The following is an 18,321-nucleotide window of genomic DNA, read 5'->3' as shown; positions in this document are numbered from 1 at the left end:
TCAACACACACCTTAAAACTGACATACGTCCTGCACTAAGTGAAGTCAATCAAACTTAATTTACATGATAAAGTATTTTTAAAATTTCATCTGGTACAGAGTGTGCTAATCTCCTGGAAAACACATTTAGAAATTACAAACCCTGGTGTTTTTTTTTTGTTTACCCAGAAAAAAAAGCCAAGAGAACAGGAGACAGAAGATTTAAACTAACATTATCAAGAACCCCGTTTAGTTTAAGCAGGTGACAGAAATTCAATAACAATTTTAATTCACTCTTGGAACCTCCGTTGCATGTAAGTGGCGTTCAAGAAAGATTGCTTCATGTCCAAACTGTAGTGGACAGCTAATTTCCGATGTCTGTCTTCGTATCACCTTACAGCAGAACAATTTGATTAACCCCCACCCAGGGTGAAATTGAATACCATATTTCTCCAGTTGGAAAGGGACAGTGGCAAGCCAAAAAACTATACCTCTCTCTGAACGTTTTGTGTCTTCCATTCTTAAGAGTAACATCATGAAAGAGTTTAAGTATCCAAGTATGCTAATGGATAATTTATGACATCTCTGCATGGCTGCGTCCCTGTGTATCCAAATACTGAGTCACTTCCTTACTGGTTAAAAAATTCTGCGAAATACAAAGAATAGCCTGTAAAATTTTAAAGACTCTCAGAATGCTCTGTTATTTTAACACTGAGGTGTCAGGTGCATTTATAAATCCAATTATGAAAATCAATTGGAAAGTGTCTCTTCAGAGGTTGTGGTGATAGAAAAGAATGCTAGTACTAAAGAAGCTTCTGTGCAGACAGAAAAAGAATCAAAATCTTTAGTTTTTGAAAAGTCAGTACTACAGAAGCATATTATTACTGTCAATATTATTACAGAGAGTTAATCCATGTCAAAAATTTCTTTCTGGTTTTAAAATGTTGTATTTGATCAAGGCATGCCAATCATTATAAAGTATTAACAACCTTCATACGATTTTCCAGTGAAAAAAACAGGTTTAGTAATTCAAATCAGCTTCATTTATTTAAAAAAGCATGTTTTTTTCTAAACCTCTAACACGTCCTTAGAGGTTTGTATTCTGTACTACTCCTGAAATACTTTCACTTGTCAATAATGTTACCAACCCTGATATAGTCCCCAAACTCACTCCTTTCTCAGAGAGAACATAATGTGAAAAGAAAGCATTTAACTAGGATAATAAAATTCTCTTTATTAAGAATATTTCCATTCTGCATACATTCTGTTTTTTACTTGATTTACAGAGAATCTGAAATCGTTATTTTATGACCTTCTACTGTATTTCAGAGCAGACCTATGTACAGCATTTCAACAAAAACTTCAGGCGCTAAGACTGCTAAAACCAGAATACTTCAACTATTTCACAGGATGAATTAACTTACTTTGGAGGATGTAGAGTCACATTCTTGACAAATCCATCCATAGCCAGTCTGTTTAGGAGACTTTTTCAAGGGAGGGTCTAGACAGCCAAAATGGTAGCAGAGCTTACATTCATCACACCTGCAACAGACAGAAAAATCATACATAAATGGTACTTCCATACTACTTTAGATTGAGCTTTCCTGCAATTCTCAGCACAAGATTTCCTGATCCATTATCATGACAGAGAAAATCCATTTTCTGTAAGGGGTATTTTCGAACACAATCACTTCCAGTAGGTTCTGCCTAATTTGGAATATTCTGATGCAGACACTCATACATCACCTTTGCCTACTTCTTATATAAATGACAGTAATTCTGAGACTTGCAAATGAAAGAAAAAGGTACAACCAGCTCAATTTTTTAGATACTTCAATGTCATTCATTGCCATTTATTTTCAGAAATTTGGAGTTTTCCTGACACTGACAATATCGATTTTTCATACTATTTTACACATCTGCTTTTTGAAGAAAAACTGAAATGTTTTCTCACATATTCAACAACTCAAGTATAATTACAGCTATGAATTTTTATTTTTTACACAGGATTATGTGGTTGATAAATGCACAAAATATTTTCTCATTCACTTTGAATTTTTCTGAAAGGGGCATTGATTTCAAAGGACTTCACTGTGATCTTTCACTTATAAAACTGTGCTACTGTGCTATGTACACATAAAAATCTTTTTAAAATAAACCTTTCATTAGTATTTTGTACTACGCACGGTCCACATAAAATGCTTAAAATATATAGCATAGCTATTGTTCACCCAGTCTCAGTGTACCAGCATTGAAGAAATGTGACAACGTAACAAGTGCTTCATGAAAGGATTTTTAAATCAGTACAATACCGTGCTCAAATTGAGAAAAATATTTTAAAAGCAAATAATAGATATTTTCATATACCCTACTGAACTTCACTTTATTTGCATAACCCCCTGTATTCTTTTGTGTGAAAAAGAAAGCTTTTTTCAAATTCACTTTGCAAGATTCTCTTCATTAAATACCCATACACTCTGAATTAAAGCCAATATAAATAATCCAAAAATAGGAAATAGAGTAAATGTTTAAAAATCAAATTTTCTACAAAATCCCCTACACTTTCTTTCTCTGCTTCCCTGGCCAGTCATTTTCCCATCTACAAAACACACAAAGACAAAAATCTCCAAAAACTGCAATAATAGCATGGCACAGGCATCATCAGATCAAAGACAGATGGATATAATTTCTCAACGAAACGCACAGTGCATCTCAGAAAGAGGATTCATCTAACAGAACACACTGCTGCATTAGCAGAAGAAAATGTTCATGTGACTCTTCTCTAGGGATTCGTCTCCAAATAAGAAGTAACCATTTTCTCATTATGATTGTTTAACCTAAGTAAATACTTTTTTCCTTGCTGACGAGGCTGTGCTTGCTAGGGAAGCCTTCGGTTTTTAGCAGTTATATGTAAGATGTGAGCACTGCTAAGGTTAGCGCACGTCCTGTCTTCTGCTAGGTAGAAATTAAAAGCGATAATCTACCTATCCACAGTATGCAACACTGGACTGACACGGTTTTGGTATTTATGCGATAATGGGATATACAATATTACAATCAGTATTCTTAGGATTGATTAGTAATAACATGATCTAATTCCAGGACAAAGAAAACAAAAAAGGAAAGCATTTTCAGTTTTTAAAGACACAGGAGTTCTAATGTAGAAATATACTATTTACAATCACAGTTCTATTTCTTGGGAAAGGCATATTAAAATAATAAAAAGGTTGAGAGTGGGAGACGAGGTAGGTTACACTACTACATCCCAACAGCTTATATGACCTTCAGCAGAAGATTAAGCCTCCTTTGAGCCTTAATATTCTCATCTGTAAAGGAATATATTTTTACTAACCTATTTCTGTATCTAAAATCTTATTCACGTAACTGCTTGCATTTGAGCAGTGCTTATCAGAACTCCACTCTTGTAAATTGTTTGGGATCCACTAAGTAACACAAAATAAAGCATCACACTATTTCTGACTGATTTACTGTATTTTCACAGCTTAGTCCTAAAATCTACATCTGACTTCAAACAGTATTAATTTAGATTGTTTCTGAAGTGATTGTCTATAAACACAAGTGTTTATACATTCCCCCCAAAAATGTTCCCCCTTTAAAATTACACTTTGCCATCTCTTACATCTTTTCCATTTTGTATCTAGAGCATGGTATCTCCTGACTGCACACCTTCAGCCACGTTTCAAGGCACGGTGAGGGAGTTAGCAACGCTGCGTTGAAATAACCAGAACATTATAAAATTAAATACAGATCTAAAGGCACCATTCTGATGCTGAATGTTTTTAGTATTTATTGTCATTAATTTTTAGCGCTTCAAAGCTGTTTAGTTTGGCAGAAGAAAAACTGCATTCTCCTAGAATGAGTTAAAAATATCTATATGAAAGTTTTCAGATACTAATAGCTTCTATCTGCATCTGCACAGATCAGAAAATGTAAATAACAAAAGCATGTTTTGATGTATCAAAACATAAGTTGCATAGTGATAAAAATGAAACTCTACTAAACATTTTTAAACACTTCCTTCATGCTGCATTTTATTGGAATATAAACTCTGGATTGTGGAACAAAAATCCACCGATTCTGAAGTTCCCGGAGCATGACGCTGGGAAAATGGACAAATATACACTGTACCTTGGTTAAAGATGATGCCTTAGCTGTCTGGCAACAATCTTGTCTGCTGAGACTGACTTGGGACAAAATGTGAAGCTTACACACAACACAGTACAGAAAACAAAACCGGCATTCTTAATTCCTAATTCCGAAAGAAAACCTGATACTGAGGTTAAAATGGAACTAGTAAAATGAGAGTAAGCCCTCAAGTGCATACTATTACTTGTGTTCTTTTGTCTAGCAACATAAAATGACAGAAAATCCACTGTCAGATTGAGAAAATAAGAAAGTGACACAAAATAAGGAGTACTTTCAACTCAACTAGAGAATGAAATTGTTTGGTCACAAAGGGTGTCATGCTGACAGACGCGCGGCCTTTCAGTAAATGCACTTACAGAACAATCACAATACGGACTTTGACAGAGCGAAGGATCCACACGGCACTGTCATTTACAAATATCATCCACTTCCATCCTGATGACGGCTTAACTGTACAAGTTAAACTATTGGGCTGGGCAGAGGGGGAGGGAAAGAAACCACCTCCTCCATTTTAAAGATTCAGTTAAAATTGGTACCTTTGTTGATTCAAGGTCACAACTTCAAAACAGTCCTTAAACTAGCAAATATTTTATCTTGCTATTATCTGTGGATAACTTTATTTTTGTAGTTAAGTACACGATTTACAAATGCAATGAAGCGCGCAGCCATCGTCAGTGGCCTGGCTAGCAGTTGTACTGAAAACTTTTGTGAAAATAAAAACAGAGCTCCAACAAAGATAAGCTAACCTAACCTCCTAAATTACCTCTAACTGACAGGTAATTGCTTACTCTCTGTTTTAACAAGCCTAAAATTACTTTATGCATCAAAATTAGAAACCGCTGTGTTCCTCATTCCAGCAATTAATGAGGACAGATATATGCCCACTATATACAGAGAAAATGGGGTGTGAAAAGAAAGGTGAATTCTGAAGGAGGTAGGTTAATAAATCAAAAAATAATAAAAGTAAACATTTTTCACTTATAAAAATATAGAATGCAAGGCAGCTACATCTTCACAGCAAGAAGGCTTGATTAGACATTTCCATACCTGAAATATGTCTGCTTTGTTCTCTAATAAAGTGATCTCCATCTGCTCATGCCCTTGGATTGTTTTTATTAGTTTTTTAGCAGTACAGCTGGCTGTGCTCAAACCCTACATAACTCTGCATTTTCCTGTTCATAATTTACTAATTATGCTCTAATCAATAGTGTAGATACTGATTTTACAATGTAAATGAGATAAATGAGATAATGGCTGGGGTTAATCTCATTTTATTTACAAAGCCCAGCACAGACATCCAATTTCATTACATTGCATCTACCTGCACAGGAGGGAGTCTTATCAGTTGGCCTGCAGAAGTCTTCCTACGAGCACTGGGGAAAAAGACCTGTGCTTTTACAGAGGAACAGTGAATGCAAAAGCTGCCCATCACTGGCACATTTGTAAGTCACCGGTTAATATCATTGAAAACCACAAAGAGCTGATTCAGCCAGAGTGAAGAAACCTATTTTGCATTCACAAGACAGCATCACCCATCTATAGCTGTAAAAGTAATTACCTACATGTCCCTGAAACACAACATTAATAAGCTAATCTTTAAATACAACTTTCCAAATATGCTTCAGAGACTACAGAAAATCTCTCACTTATGTACACATCATTGCACATCATCTGCAGTGTCATGCCAAAAGGTACAAAATTGCAAAATATATATACTACTCCCTATTCATCACAACAGCTTAGAAAGATTTACTTCAATGGCAAAAAGATATAAAACGTTGATAGACTATTGACAAACCATCATCACCATTCAAACTTGTCATATAAGTCTGGCAAGCTCAAAATTAATTAGAACTAAATTAGAAGCAATCTGATCCAGAATTTTTAAACTCTCAGAGAATGGCGGCGAGACAGGTGTGCATTCACCCACCCATTAGCTGGGGGGATGCAACAGGATGGCTGTTCCAGCACCTGTGTGGATTTGACTTTAACTACTGATAGGAATCTTCCCTTGTTGGCTTGGTCTGGACCCCAGTTGTGACTAAAGGCTTTTAACCCCTGAGGGAGTGATGCTTCTTCTCAGGCACTGGTCTCTCTCTCCCCTCTAATCCCTCAGTGTCCAACTGCTGGGCTCCTCTGAAACTGCAGACAGCCAGAGACACGCACAAGTGGGTTCATTTTAGATTGCAGCACATTCCTGGGTTCCGATGAACAACCTAAAACCAGCTATGACATTTTAAGGCACTGTCGTTTCTTGTTCGTGGCTGTATGATAGATCCGATGGAATGGAGCAAGTAAGCATTCCCCAAAAAAGAGAGTAAGCTGGTATAGCTCAAGTGAATTCAAACAGCAGAATGCAAATTGACTGACTTTGGACTGGAGCAGGTGAGGAGTGCTCTTGTGATACCTTAACTGCAACCAGACCATGGAAGAGATGAATTCTAGTTACAGGACTGAATACTATGGGGTGGGTTATAACAGCAACTCTTACACGTAATGTCAAAGAAGGTGCCTTCCTGTGCCATTATTTAAAGGATAAAATTAATTAAAGATCTCATGGTGGAGTAACTGTATAATCATACACTTACTGCATTGTTATTAATGCTGTCCAAGAGTACATTTATTCTACTTACTGAGGGAAGACCCAAAATAATAGTACTTTTACATTATAGAATATGTGGAAAACATTCTTTTTAGTTATCTATTCTGACATCTCTCGAAACAAAGCGAAGAGAAGCGGAGATAAGTCTTCAGATCTTACCCTGCCGTTCTACACCAAAACTCTTTGATTCAGCCTCATGGATTCCAACTAAAACTGCTTTAATTTTGCTGTGATATGTCATTGGTCAGGCACAAAACAAGTGTGATGTAGTGCTGTATTTAGACTCTAATTTAAAATATAAGGTCTAGGTCCTTAGCAACTCTTTTGTTTTTAGGAAGAATATTATCAAAAGAGAAAACCATATTAAGTATTAAATGGAAGAAGCTGGGTTTCCTCTTCCTGATTTCTACACTTTTTCCCTTGCCTGTAAGTGGCATATCAGCTAAAAATGGATGGTCAAGTCACCTTGCAGTTTCTGGTCTACAGAACAGTTTTATGAATTAGCACCAGGATAATTTAGAAGTCTTCTCACATAGGCCAGCCAAGCTAAAGGTGACTTCAGCATCAGAGTGTGACAGATTCCAGCACTAAAATTCTTATGTGAAGGCACATGCATACAATACTGACTATAAACCAGGATATAGCCCTATTATAGAGCCTGTTCAAACACAGGTACTGGCTATTCTGAAAGGCTCTGTGTCTCCAAAGATGCTCACAATTCAGCTGGATGTAACTGAGAAACTTAATCTAATTTCGAAGTTAGATCTAACTGCTTTGAGTGAGCAGCTGGAACAGATGTCCTCCAGAGGCTCATTCCAACCTAAATCTTTCTGGATTCTAATAGTTTCAAAATTCTCAGTTAAAGTAAATGAAATACGCTTTCTGGGTAGGATAATGTTTCTGGTATTACACAAAGGAATTAAAAGCCACATTCAAATTTCTGTTATGCCAGGTACAATGTAAGCATACAAAAGGAAGTCCCTGACTTCCACAGTTCATAATGTTAGATGAGCCAGTATGCTCACCTGTTATGCCTGGAAGAGAGAGGGGCATGGCTATTGCTGAATGGTGAGAGAATGTACCAGACGGAAGATGATTACTACATTCTGGTTTTCCTGTCTACCTAATACTACTGATGAAGGCTGAATGGGCAAGATGGACACACGGCCTGACAGAACAGGATGAGCTTTCTGATTGTCAGCTAATAGTAATTTCAGGATAAAGTACCTATATGGTTTTGGATGTGGGAAACTGTATGGTCTGTAACTTCCTCAAATTTCTGTCCAAACTCAAGGGCGTTAATAAAATGACCAGTTTTTTCTCTTTAGCGTACAATAATCATGTGGATAAACCTTCATTCACTTAGAGTATCTGTTACACTTTTCAGCATCTGCTACATGAAGTAAGTTTTTAAAAATCATGTATTTAACACTATTTATAACACATACCAGCGTGAACTGCTATGGTTGTGACCTTTAGGAAATTCTACTTTAAAGCAAAAAAGGTAAACAAAACATTTTACCGATAAATTCAAAAGGAAAAAAACATTTTATGTAGCTTCAATTCCCATTCCCCCCATATACTTATCCTCATGTATCCTGAACATCAACTACTTCACTCTAACAGAACGGACGAATAGTGTCAATCATTGATACCACAAATCAGCAAAAGAAAATAAGCATTCATCTGCCAGACATTTGTGTTGCTAAATTTATTATGCTAAACCCAAAACTGCCACCTCTCCTACATGATTTTATTAATGCTTTTTATAACTAAAAATTTTTAGTCTTAAATTCAGTTTAATACTAAAACAAACAACCCCCCAAAAGCTTAACACTAATTATTTACGGGTAAGGAAGAATCTGAAATGGCTATCGTTATGTGACATTTATACGTAATCCTGATTTTTTCCACTGTTTGGTCCACAATTCATCTCTTCAAAAGAATTTAGTCTGCATGTACACAATGAATTATACGAATGCTATACAGAAACTTTATTTACTATACCTGTACGTGAACAGCTTCCTTTCAGCAAGAAGTGTTCACTTCTCTCTCTCTCATAGTACTTCAAAACTATAAAACACATGGCTTTGATAAATTCTTTTGTAAAATTCATTAAGGGCCCACATGTACAAGGGGAATGTATTGACATAAACCCTATGCCAAATGTGTTTGAGTTTGTTAATATTATACAGCTACTGTATAAAACTTAGATTTGCAGTATTTTTAAGTTTTAATTAAGTATTTCTGTGAAGACAATGCCTCTAAGACATATATTAAGATAATTCTAGACAAATTATGGCTCCCAAAAAAGTCCCAAGTATTTTATTTCTTAAGGAAGACAGGAAATTCTGAAAGAACCAGGAGAGCCCCCCCTTGACAAACTGCAGAGTGTAAAATTTAAGAAAGCTATTAGAAAAAGCTGCATTAGTTTTTCTGAAGTACATTCTAGTCATAATACATGACTGCATCTATAGTGCCATTCTCAGGTATTCAGACTAGTATACTTAGCTATACTGAACAGTGTATTGTTTGTGAACTACTAGAGAAGTCCATTACAGATTTGAAGAATGAAAAACTTCTTTCAAAAGTTCAAATATTGAGCCTTAACATGTCATTTTCAACAAAAAGAGGCAAGAGATCTAATGAATCATATGAAAAAGAGAGAGAGAGAGAGTATAAACTAATCTAATACCTAATGTCAAAAGAAAGTGCCAAGGAAGGAACAAAATCCTACAAAGACGCTGTACAGGGGCACAAACATACAAAATACAGCAGATCACCTTCAAGCATACCCAAAGGTGTATCAACAATACTCGAACAGTTTTTAACACACATTAGTCAGTCCATAAAAGCCTCCAATAACAGGTATTACTCAACTTCTCTAACAAACTCCTCTAGTGCAATTATTATTATTGCTAGAAAAAAAAACCCTTTTTATTGCCAAATCATCTTGCTACAGCTTCAGAGTTAATTTTGGTCTGACCATATTTGAAGAGCAACTTCTTTTTCCCTTCTTTGCAGCTACTTTTCTCTTCATCGTCTTTGTATTAATTTAGGCTGTTTGAAGACACATTCCCCAACCTTCTCTAAATTAAAGAAATCCAACTATTTTAAGCTTTTTTATTCATTTGTGTCTCCTGTAGTCTTCTCATCATTCAATTCAGTTTGCTTTGGACTTTCTCTACATGTTTCTTGCCAAAATGGAAAGACTATGCTAGCTGAAGCTTTTCCAAGGCTGAGACACCAGTCTTCTGAATAATCAGGAGGAGTACTTTGATGTGTTAAATATAACACCTCTCTTTGTACATCTCAGGTATGATCAGTTTGATTCATGATCAGTTTTTGATCCAGAGTCCCCCATACCTTTTTTGAAGACACACCTAACTAGTTACTCTTTGTATCATAATCATGCACTAAGAAGTGATTTTCCTCTTCCTTTACTGCACTGCATACTGGATAGTTTCTTAAAATTTCATTTTTAATTCTAACCCTGTAACCCCTTACATCACACTGACATCACCTGCAGATACAGTTCCTTGCCTTCTAAAATTGGTCTTTGCCAGCACGTCCGCTGTAATTAAATAGCTCTATTTTCCCAAACTCTATCCCAGCACCTAACACACTGAAGCAAAAATAATCAAAAATATAATATACTGAATCCAGGACAGTCCTGAGTGGAACCCAGTGAGTGGAATATCATTTGACAGTGAGTTCATGGTAGCTAGCCTGCTTCTCTAATCAGCTACATATTTTCTTGTAGCTTAATTAACAGAGAAATTCTCTAGCTTATTTAGCAGAATGTCACACACATAGGTATTTTAAGTGTTACTAAAGCCAAGACATGCTACATTTATCATTCTCTCCTACTCATGATACCTATACTGTGTTAATTTAGTAACTGATCATAAATCACAGTAAACATTACTTTCTATTTTTTTCCTAAACTCAGCATGACATATGGGCAAACACCTTTTTTCTTTCTCCCCTCGTTAGCACAGCATTTCTATATAACTTTTTACCATACTTCAAAATTCTAGACAACTAAAATTGGTCTTTTCTTCCTAAAATGGATTCATTTATTCCTAAAGATTGAACTCCTGCATTAACGTCTATTTCCTAGTGTAAATTTCTTTATTTTAAAGGCGTCTTTGTGTGCCTTGCCAACACAGAACAGTAAGCATTCCTGACAGTTCAGACAAAAATCTTACTCTGACATCATCCCACCCCCTTTTTAAAACAAAACGACGTGTTAGACATCAGGTTAATTTTATTTAATATAATATCCAAACATGAAATGCCCTGGTAAGATATGACTTGTAGATAAGTATACATAAATTTGTATATTTCTCCTATTACTTATTACAGGATTTAATTTAAGTTTAAAAAATATTTTCAAATGTAAATGTGCCTTGATAGATGACAAAATCCACCATATCTCAAGAAATTCAAATATTATATGTCATAAAGTTACAAGTGTGATTGCATTTATGCAGAATTTTTCCGAGCAAGTTCAAGATGAAAACGATGAAGATGTCAACACACTGCTACTGTAGATTTAAGAACTGGACTGGTACCATTTGTAGATCAAAGTACTATATCTGCATCTACCAGGATATATATGGACGAAGACGAAGATCTCAGCTGTCACGCTGTGTGATCAGTTCTTCATTCCTTCCCCAACTTACATAACAATTTCATATTTGTAATGTGAGGATATAAGCTTGTCCTGAATACCGCCAGAGAAGTAAGCCAAGTAAAACAAATTTCTGCATATACTCAAATTTTGCTTTTCCTTAAAAATTTTTCAGAAAGCAATATAGGTATAGTTCTATTCACTCGAGTGTTTGAAGTCAGAAACAATCAGTTCATACTAATAAGCATAAAATCAGTTTTTTCATGGCAAATCTATTCCTTCAGAATAGTATGTCTCAAGTGTTTTACAGGTCTCATTATCACTGAACATTTGTGGGTTTTTTTTAGGAAACAATCCTTTTTACAATAAGGTCTATGTATAACATGGTGTTCTATATAGAAAAGTTCTCATTAAACTGCATATAAGTAGACTGGCAGGCGGATGGCAAACCGTTGCTTATTTCATTCGGTATCACCATAGAGGAACACACAATATTTAAGTCCCACAGGCTTCTGTCACTCTTCAGTGAATCCAAGCATTGTATAACAACATTTGCCAACGAAGCACAGGGGAAAAAGACATTACTTAATAGGACAATTCTGACAAGACATTTATCCGGGATTTTTCAACAATGCACATACGAAATGTTCCTGATTAGTGCAAAAAAAATGCAGGCAAATTAACTACCTCGTCAGTCCGAATAACAAACCAATCAGTTACATTCTATCCAAGCCTGACAAGCAAACTCAACTTTTTGTCATAATATGCTTATAGTAGAGACAAGGTAGCTGTTCTCCTTTACTTTAGGTACTCTATTGAGAGCTTTATCCACATTTAAAAATCACATTATAAAAGGTTTCCACGATTGCCTCCGAGGATGAGTTGTGGCAGAGTTGTGTCTCATGAAGGGAATCTACACAGTAAAGTGATAAGAAAAAAATATTAACATTGAAAGATCATAGCAACTCTGCTCTGTCTTATGAAACATTTTAACATCACACTAAATTCAAGCAATGTGTATGCTCAGATCCAGATACTTTAAGGCACTCATACCAAACTTCCAAGAGTCTCTGTAAGTGTCAAAGCATTAAACTGAGTGAAGTACAGCATCCTTTTAATTTTTTCTCAGTACAGCTCAAAGAGCAAAGGCAGTCCACCATAAGACAGAGAAGATAATTTTCTTTGTTCTTTTTTTTTTTTTTCTTTCTTTTTAAATCATAAAAGCAACAGTTTAATACAAATAGGCTTGATTGGGAAGGTGGCATTTTCCTCAGATTTGAAACCCACACAAATGCAGCTATGGGATTGACTAAATGACAAGCACAAACTACGTGGGTACTGTGTCACAGCCTTAAAAAAAATGCTTGTTTTATAGAATAGCATTTGAAAGGGAAATAAGTCTTAAGATTTAGGAAGCATTAGGTAAGGGAGGATTACTTTCATAATGTGATGTAATAGTTCAGTACACAGAAAGCTTTAGTCACTTCTGAAACAATGTCTTTACGGAAATAATTCAAAAGCCTTCACAGCTTTTTTTTTTTCCTACTTGTACTTCCTGTCTCTTGACACTCTTATGACACAAGTACTTTTCAAGGATGCTTTTCTTTTTTTGAAGTAAATACAATTTTAAAGTAATCTCTACATTTAAACTCTAAAGCTCACTGCAATACCACAAACTGATGTAACTGATAGCACTGTGGATTTTAAGTAGGAAAAAAAATCCATGCTGTGTTTAAGCTGTGCTGGCGTGTCAAATATGCATCAGTTTTCAAAGAAAGACCTATATAGTCTCCACTGCATTTGTTTTGTTTTCTACTTTGAACTATATTACAGCAGAATTGTAAATAAAAAGGAATTCTAAACTGCTGTCATACTTTCATAAAATAAAAAATAATCTGATGAACAGGAACCATAGTGTCACCACATGTTCCAACAACAGTTCTTTGCAAACTAATTATAATTTTTGAGTGTAAGGATTTTGAGTCTAAGAATCAGAGGGACAGCAAGGAAGTAGTATATGTAAATTCATTTCAATTCTCAATTCATCTCTTACTCGGGACATGATCAGAATTTTAAAACAGGTGTCCTGAACCGCACTACTACAGTCTGTTTTTGAACTTTTTAAGAAAACTGAAGAAAAGCTGAGCTGCAGAAATAGAAATACTTTTTATAGTCATCGTATTACGATTACCTTCCCTCAGCAAGTGCAACTGGCTTTGTTCTCATCACCTCAGAGTGGGTGAGGTTCACACAGGTGCACATGCAAGTACAGAGACATGACGGGTAGCATCAGCAAAAAATCTGAGATGAGCTCAAGGTCTTTGTGCCACCCCCATCCTCTCAGCAACAGTACGAGTAGCTGCGACTGCACCATCAGAGTGAGGTCATCAGCATGTGACGGGCTATGCCCTATCTGGGCTGGCAAGGTTTGGGCATGAATACAACGATCCACACTCTTAATACAAGTTTTTATTTCTGTTTCCCAAAATGAGTGTGTATGTATAGACATACACATATATATGTTTATGTACTTATAATGGTACTTTATATAAAAACTTACTTATATTTATAAAATATTTTACCTAAAACCGTGTTTATGTAAAATATACTTTTATATATGAAACAAACTTCATAGTTGAACTAATAAAATAAGTTAAATTTTAAAAATAAGTTCACAAATCGAAGTAATAAAATACAAACAAGGCTCCCTGAGGAAACTTGTAACTATAGAGCAAAGCCAAGATCCTAATTTATTGTAGTACGTTAGGTAAGGCTGTAAGAACACAGGCATCAAGTAGGAAGTGTAAGTAACCTATACCTGGACTACTCCTATTCCTATAATATTTCATGGTATTGTATTTTTATTGACAATAATATATCAATACATTTTAAGGAATATTTTAATATGTACTGATACATCAAAGGAAATTTTCTTTTTAAATGGTTGGACAATTTTTCCATTTCTACTGTTTTTAAAATCCGACTTGACATAATTTATTTTACATGATTGAGGGTTATCTTCAACCCTCTCATCTCCAAAGTATTTAGTTAAGGAATCACTATTGACTTTGTTTAAACACCGTTCTAACCAGCAACATATTGGTAAAAGACAAAGAATATAAACAGATAAATACAATAGCTCTTTTTTAAGCTTGTAACCCACAAAATCATCTGATAACTGACTACTGATTTTGGAGGACTACTTACTAAAAACTTTTCCTGGGACCTCCCACACTGGTATTGCCCCCGTTCTATTCTCTGCTTTCCCCACCATCCCTCATCCAAAGAACTGCACCCATTCCTATAAATGGTTAACAACCTCCTGGCACTTACTCAAATGTGATGAAATGCACTATAGAGGTTTTATGCTGAATTGAGGTACTTATACATCCACCCTAATTTCTACTGACTGCAGTACCCAGAGCTGCCTGCAATATCTGAGCTTGCATTTTCTGCCTTAGATGGGAAAAGGTTTTACAGAACGCAAAAATCTAAAATAATGGCAGTGAGCAAAACTGAACAGCCTTCCTTTCTCACCAGTAAATGGAACAAACATCAGATAGAAAAAAGGCATCACAGGTAATGCAGTAACAGATGCTTTCAACAGAGAGGTTCTCAACTGCTTATTTTGTCCTTCAGAAGAGTTGTTCTCTCCCAGTTCTTCATTCCAGGACAAAAACAACTATGAAAGCAGTTCCCTTCAAGTTTCGGTACAAAGGGAGAGAAACGCATCAGTCTCTCTCACTCTGTGCCCTAACCACGCATGGCTGTAATCTGCTTCCTCAGTCAAGTAAATATTATGTAATGGGGGGGCAAATTTCCTTTTCAAAGGAACTGACAGGACAAAAAACCCCAACACTTTCTACTGGAATTGCCAAAGGCCCTCTTCATTTGCTTAACAGTTACTGAAAAGTGCAAATTGCAGACAAATGTAATGCTTATGTTAGTAGTTTTGACCCTTGTTCTTTTCCACCCACTTTAGTACTTGCTTTCATCAGGTTAAATACCCTTTGTGAGAAAAATGTTTTTTGTTTGCTAACTGGGCACAAGTAAAATATATTTGCAACGATAATGTAAGCTCTGTGTATCTTCAAAGGTCTCAGGGTAGGAAACTGCTTCAGCATACCTTACCAATTCTGCAATATTAGGACTCTCTCACTGGGTAAGTCTGTCAAGCCTAAAGAGGTATTTGGGAAAAACTTTAACGAGGTAAGATGGTAATGAAAGGGAGGTAAACCAGAATATTTGTAGAGGAAGTGCTGACAAAGACCGATTTTAGAAGACAAGGAACCGTATCTCCAATAAACACCAAACCATCTGAAGGTGATATAAGTAATATGCATTTTTAAAATTCAGGCTGCACAAGGTATACCTCTTGATCCCAGGAACTAAGGTGTACCCACAACTCCATTTAGTGGATTACTTCAATTCTTCTTAGTATTGATCAAGTTATAAATATTAATAAATGCTTCCCAAATGATTACAGATTTCTATTTGCTAATACACACACTGATCAGTCTGTAAAAAATTAGTCTGCAGGACAAAACATCGCATCATCTGAGGTACCACTGGAATAAAAAAAGCTTTGCTTCATTCTAGTAACTGGCACACTGGAACATAAACAGTGACATTTAGAGCTGGTCACTGCGTAAACACGTTGACGGAGGTAAACAAGTAAGACTAACAGTTGTCCTGATTTACAGAATTCTATTCTCCAAGTACTACTGTGCCCACTTCAAAACGAGAACACATTTTCAAACTATTTCAAAGCCTAGAAGAAATGACATATCCTATACAAAAGATTAAATAAAATCTGTATCACATATGTGAAATGGTTTAATTCGGTAATAAAAGTGTCATTTTCCTTCATTTTGCACTGTCTTCACGAATACAAGCTTCTGAGAACACATGAAAAAAAATTCAGTCAATACACTCAATAATCTACATGAAACCCAGCTTTCTCTTCTAAGAGACTGCATTTACAGACCTTGTCACAACAAGGTCCTTGATGTTATCGAAGCAATTTCAAGATACTTTAATCATTGCCAGAACTCAGTAACCTGACAAGAGAAATTTGGGCCAAGAAGATTTCAGCAACTTGAAGGGAAGGTTATTGACTAATGTAATTTCATTTGGATGTGACTGAATCCAATTGATCTGGTTTTTGCAATGCATATCTTCCCTCTGCAGCTGTCTCTATCTGATTCAGTGTGCAAGTGCGAGGAATGGCTATCCCTTTCTACTTAAAGCAGAACTCTTCCTTCTTCCTGCTATTATTTTGAATGAGCACGAGGAGAGCATTGACAAGTTTAATCTCTGTATCCACTGTAAGAAAATAAATACTCAACTGAATGCCAACCCCCAAATTCAACCGAATCTTGTGACTGCTAGCATATTCATTATGTAGTTAGAAAAACAGGTCATAGAACATTATCTTTATCAGTATTATTATTAACCAAAATTCTGAGTTAGGGCTTGTGTTACACAAGGTCATATGACAATACAAAACTAATTCTCAATCCCAACTGCACAACATCATCTAATCTACACTGTAACAGAGGATACATATTTTGAGTACTTAGATGCATTCAAAAGAAAAAAAAATAGCATAACTACTTATAAACATGGCTATGATATGCATGAAATCATATCTTCCCATACAAATTTGGTTTAGAACAGTTTTAACAGAAAAGAGGTGTACCAGTAGGAACTTCACAATTAAATTTAAGTTTAAACAGCATAAATCTTAAAGAAAAAGAGTTGTGGTCTAGATGGGGAGTTAACAAAGCCTTGAGGGGGAGTGGGCCACTATCCACAGATCCTGTTCCCGTAGGTTGCTGCACTGCTAAACATCAGACATCTTGGTTTTATTTCATCAGAAATAAGGGGAGCACAGACTGACACTGACACCCACCTCAGACTCCGAGTAATTTACATATATCAGTCCATTCATTAACAAAGATATTTTCTCCAAAATTCAGTACAACTTTTTCACCTGGAGCCATTTTGTCTCTCATTCAGGAAGTGACCTTTTTCAGATACTTGGATAACTGAATATTGAGGAATAATGTAATCATCATTATGTGATAATGAATCTACCAGGATGTGGCAATAGATGTTGCCAGCAATATGTAGCTGGCAGGTCAAATTTTTTAAGATTACAAAACAGAATTTCATGAAAGGTCTCTCAGTTTAATTAATAATTTACTAGTAACTGGAATATAAATTCTAAATGTTAGGCCTAACTGCTGCCTGAAAAAAAGGTGTTGCTTCAAAAACAAGCCTTTTGTGGGGATTAAGAAAAAGAAATCGAGGCTTCAGTTTTAATATAAAACAGAATTTTATATTTAAAAAAATACTTTAACATACTAAACTGCTTTTTACTTTCCTGTTCAAATGACTAAGAGTCATTTTCCTTAACATACTGTGATGCAGGGCAAATTTATCAATGGAACATTAGTACAAGTAAGCCAAAAGTAACCATGTTACAAAGCCTGTGAGTTAAAATACAACTGAAATTGACCTGAAACAGTGGAGCTCAGCAGCTTAATGCACCATCTCCAACATAATGCCTTTACCACATGCCTAGTTCTTGTCAGTTTGTATGCTGTCTTGCTTTTGAAAGCGAACAGATGGGAAGTCTTATTAAATGCATACCAATCCTGACAGCAAAGTTAAGTATTATGTTCAATTATTTCACCCAACAAGACGGATTTACCATGCAAAAATGCCAAAGCAACAAAAGAAAAAGGGAAAGGCAATATAAGCACAGAAATGAAAAAAAAAAAAGCTATTTTATCTACAGAAGTACACACCAATTTGGCAGAATGTATTTTGAATTATGTCAAAGTTGGTCTTTTAAATCAAAACTTTGTACTTCTTAAACAACTGAAATGTCATTTTCAAAATACTTCTGATCTCCTACAGAAGTACACAT

General features: G+C 35.5%; 1 protein-coding gene across 1 annotated transcript in view; it reads right to left on the bottom strand.

Moving 5' to 3' along the window:
* Positions 1 to 18,321, bottom strand: part of PHF14 (PHD finger protein 14) — a 170,808-nt gene that overhangs the window by 55,421 nt on the left and 97,066 nt on the right. Inside the window, 1 exon segment of the mRNA XM_075082923.1 lies at positions 1,404 to 1,521. Coding sequence (XP_074939024.1) covers positions 1,404 to 1,521 — 118 coding nt within the window.

The sequence above is a fragment of the Phalacrocorax aristotelis genome, chromosome 2, assembly GCF_949628215.1.
Source record: "Phalacrocorax aristotelis chromosome 2, bGulAri2.1, whole genome shotgun sequence".
NCBI classification, from domain to species: Eukaryota; Metazoa; Chordata; class Aves; order Suliformes; family Phalacrocoracidae; genus Phalacrocorax; species Phalacrocorax aristotelis.
Note: the sequence above shows the minus strand (reverse complement) of the source record. Positions and strands in the feature narration are given on the sequence as shown.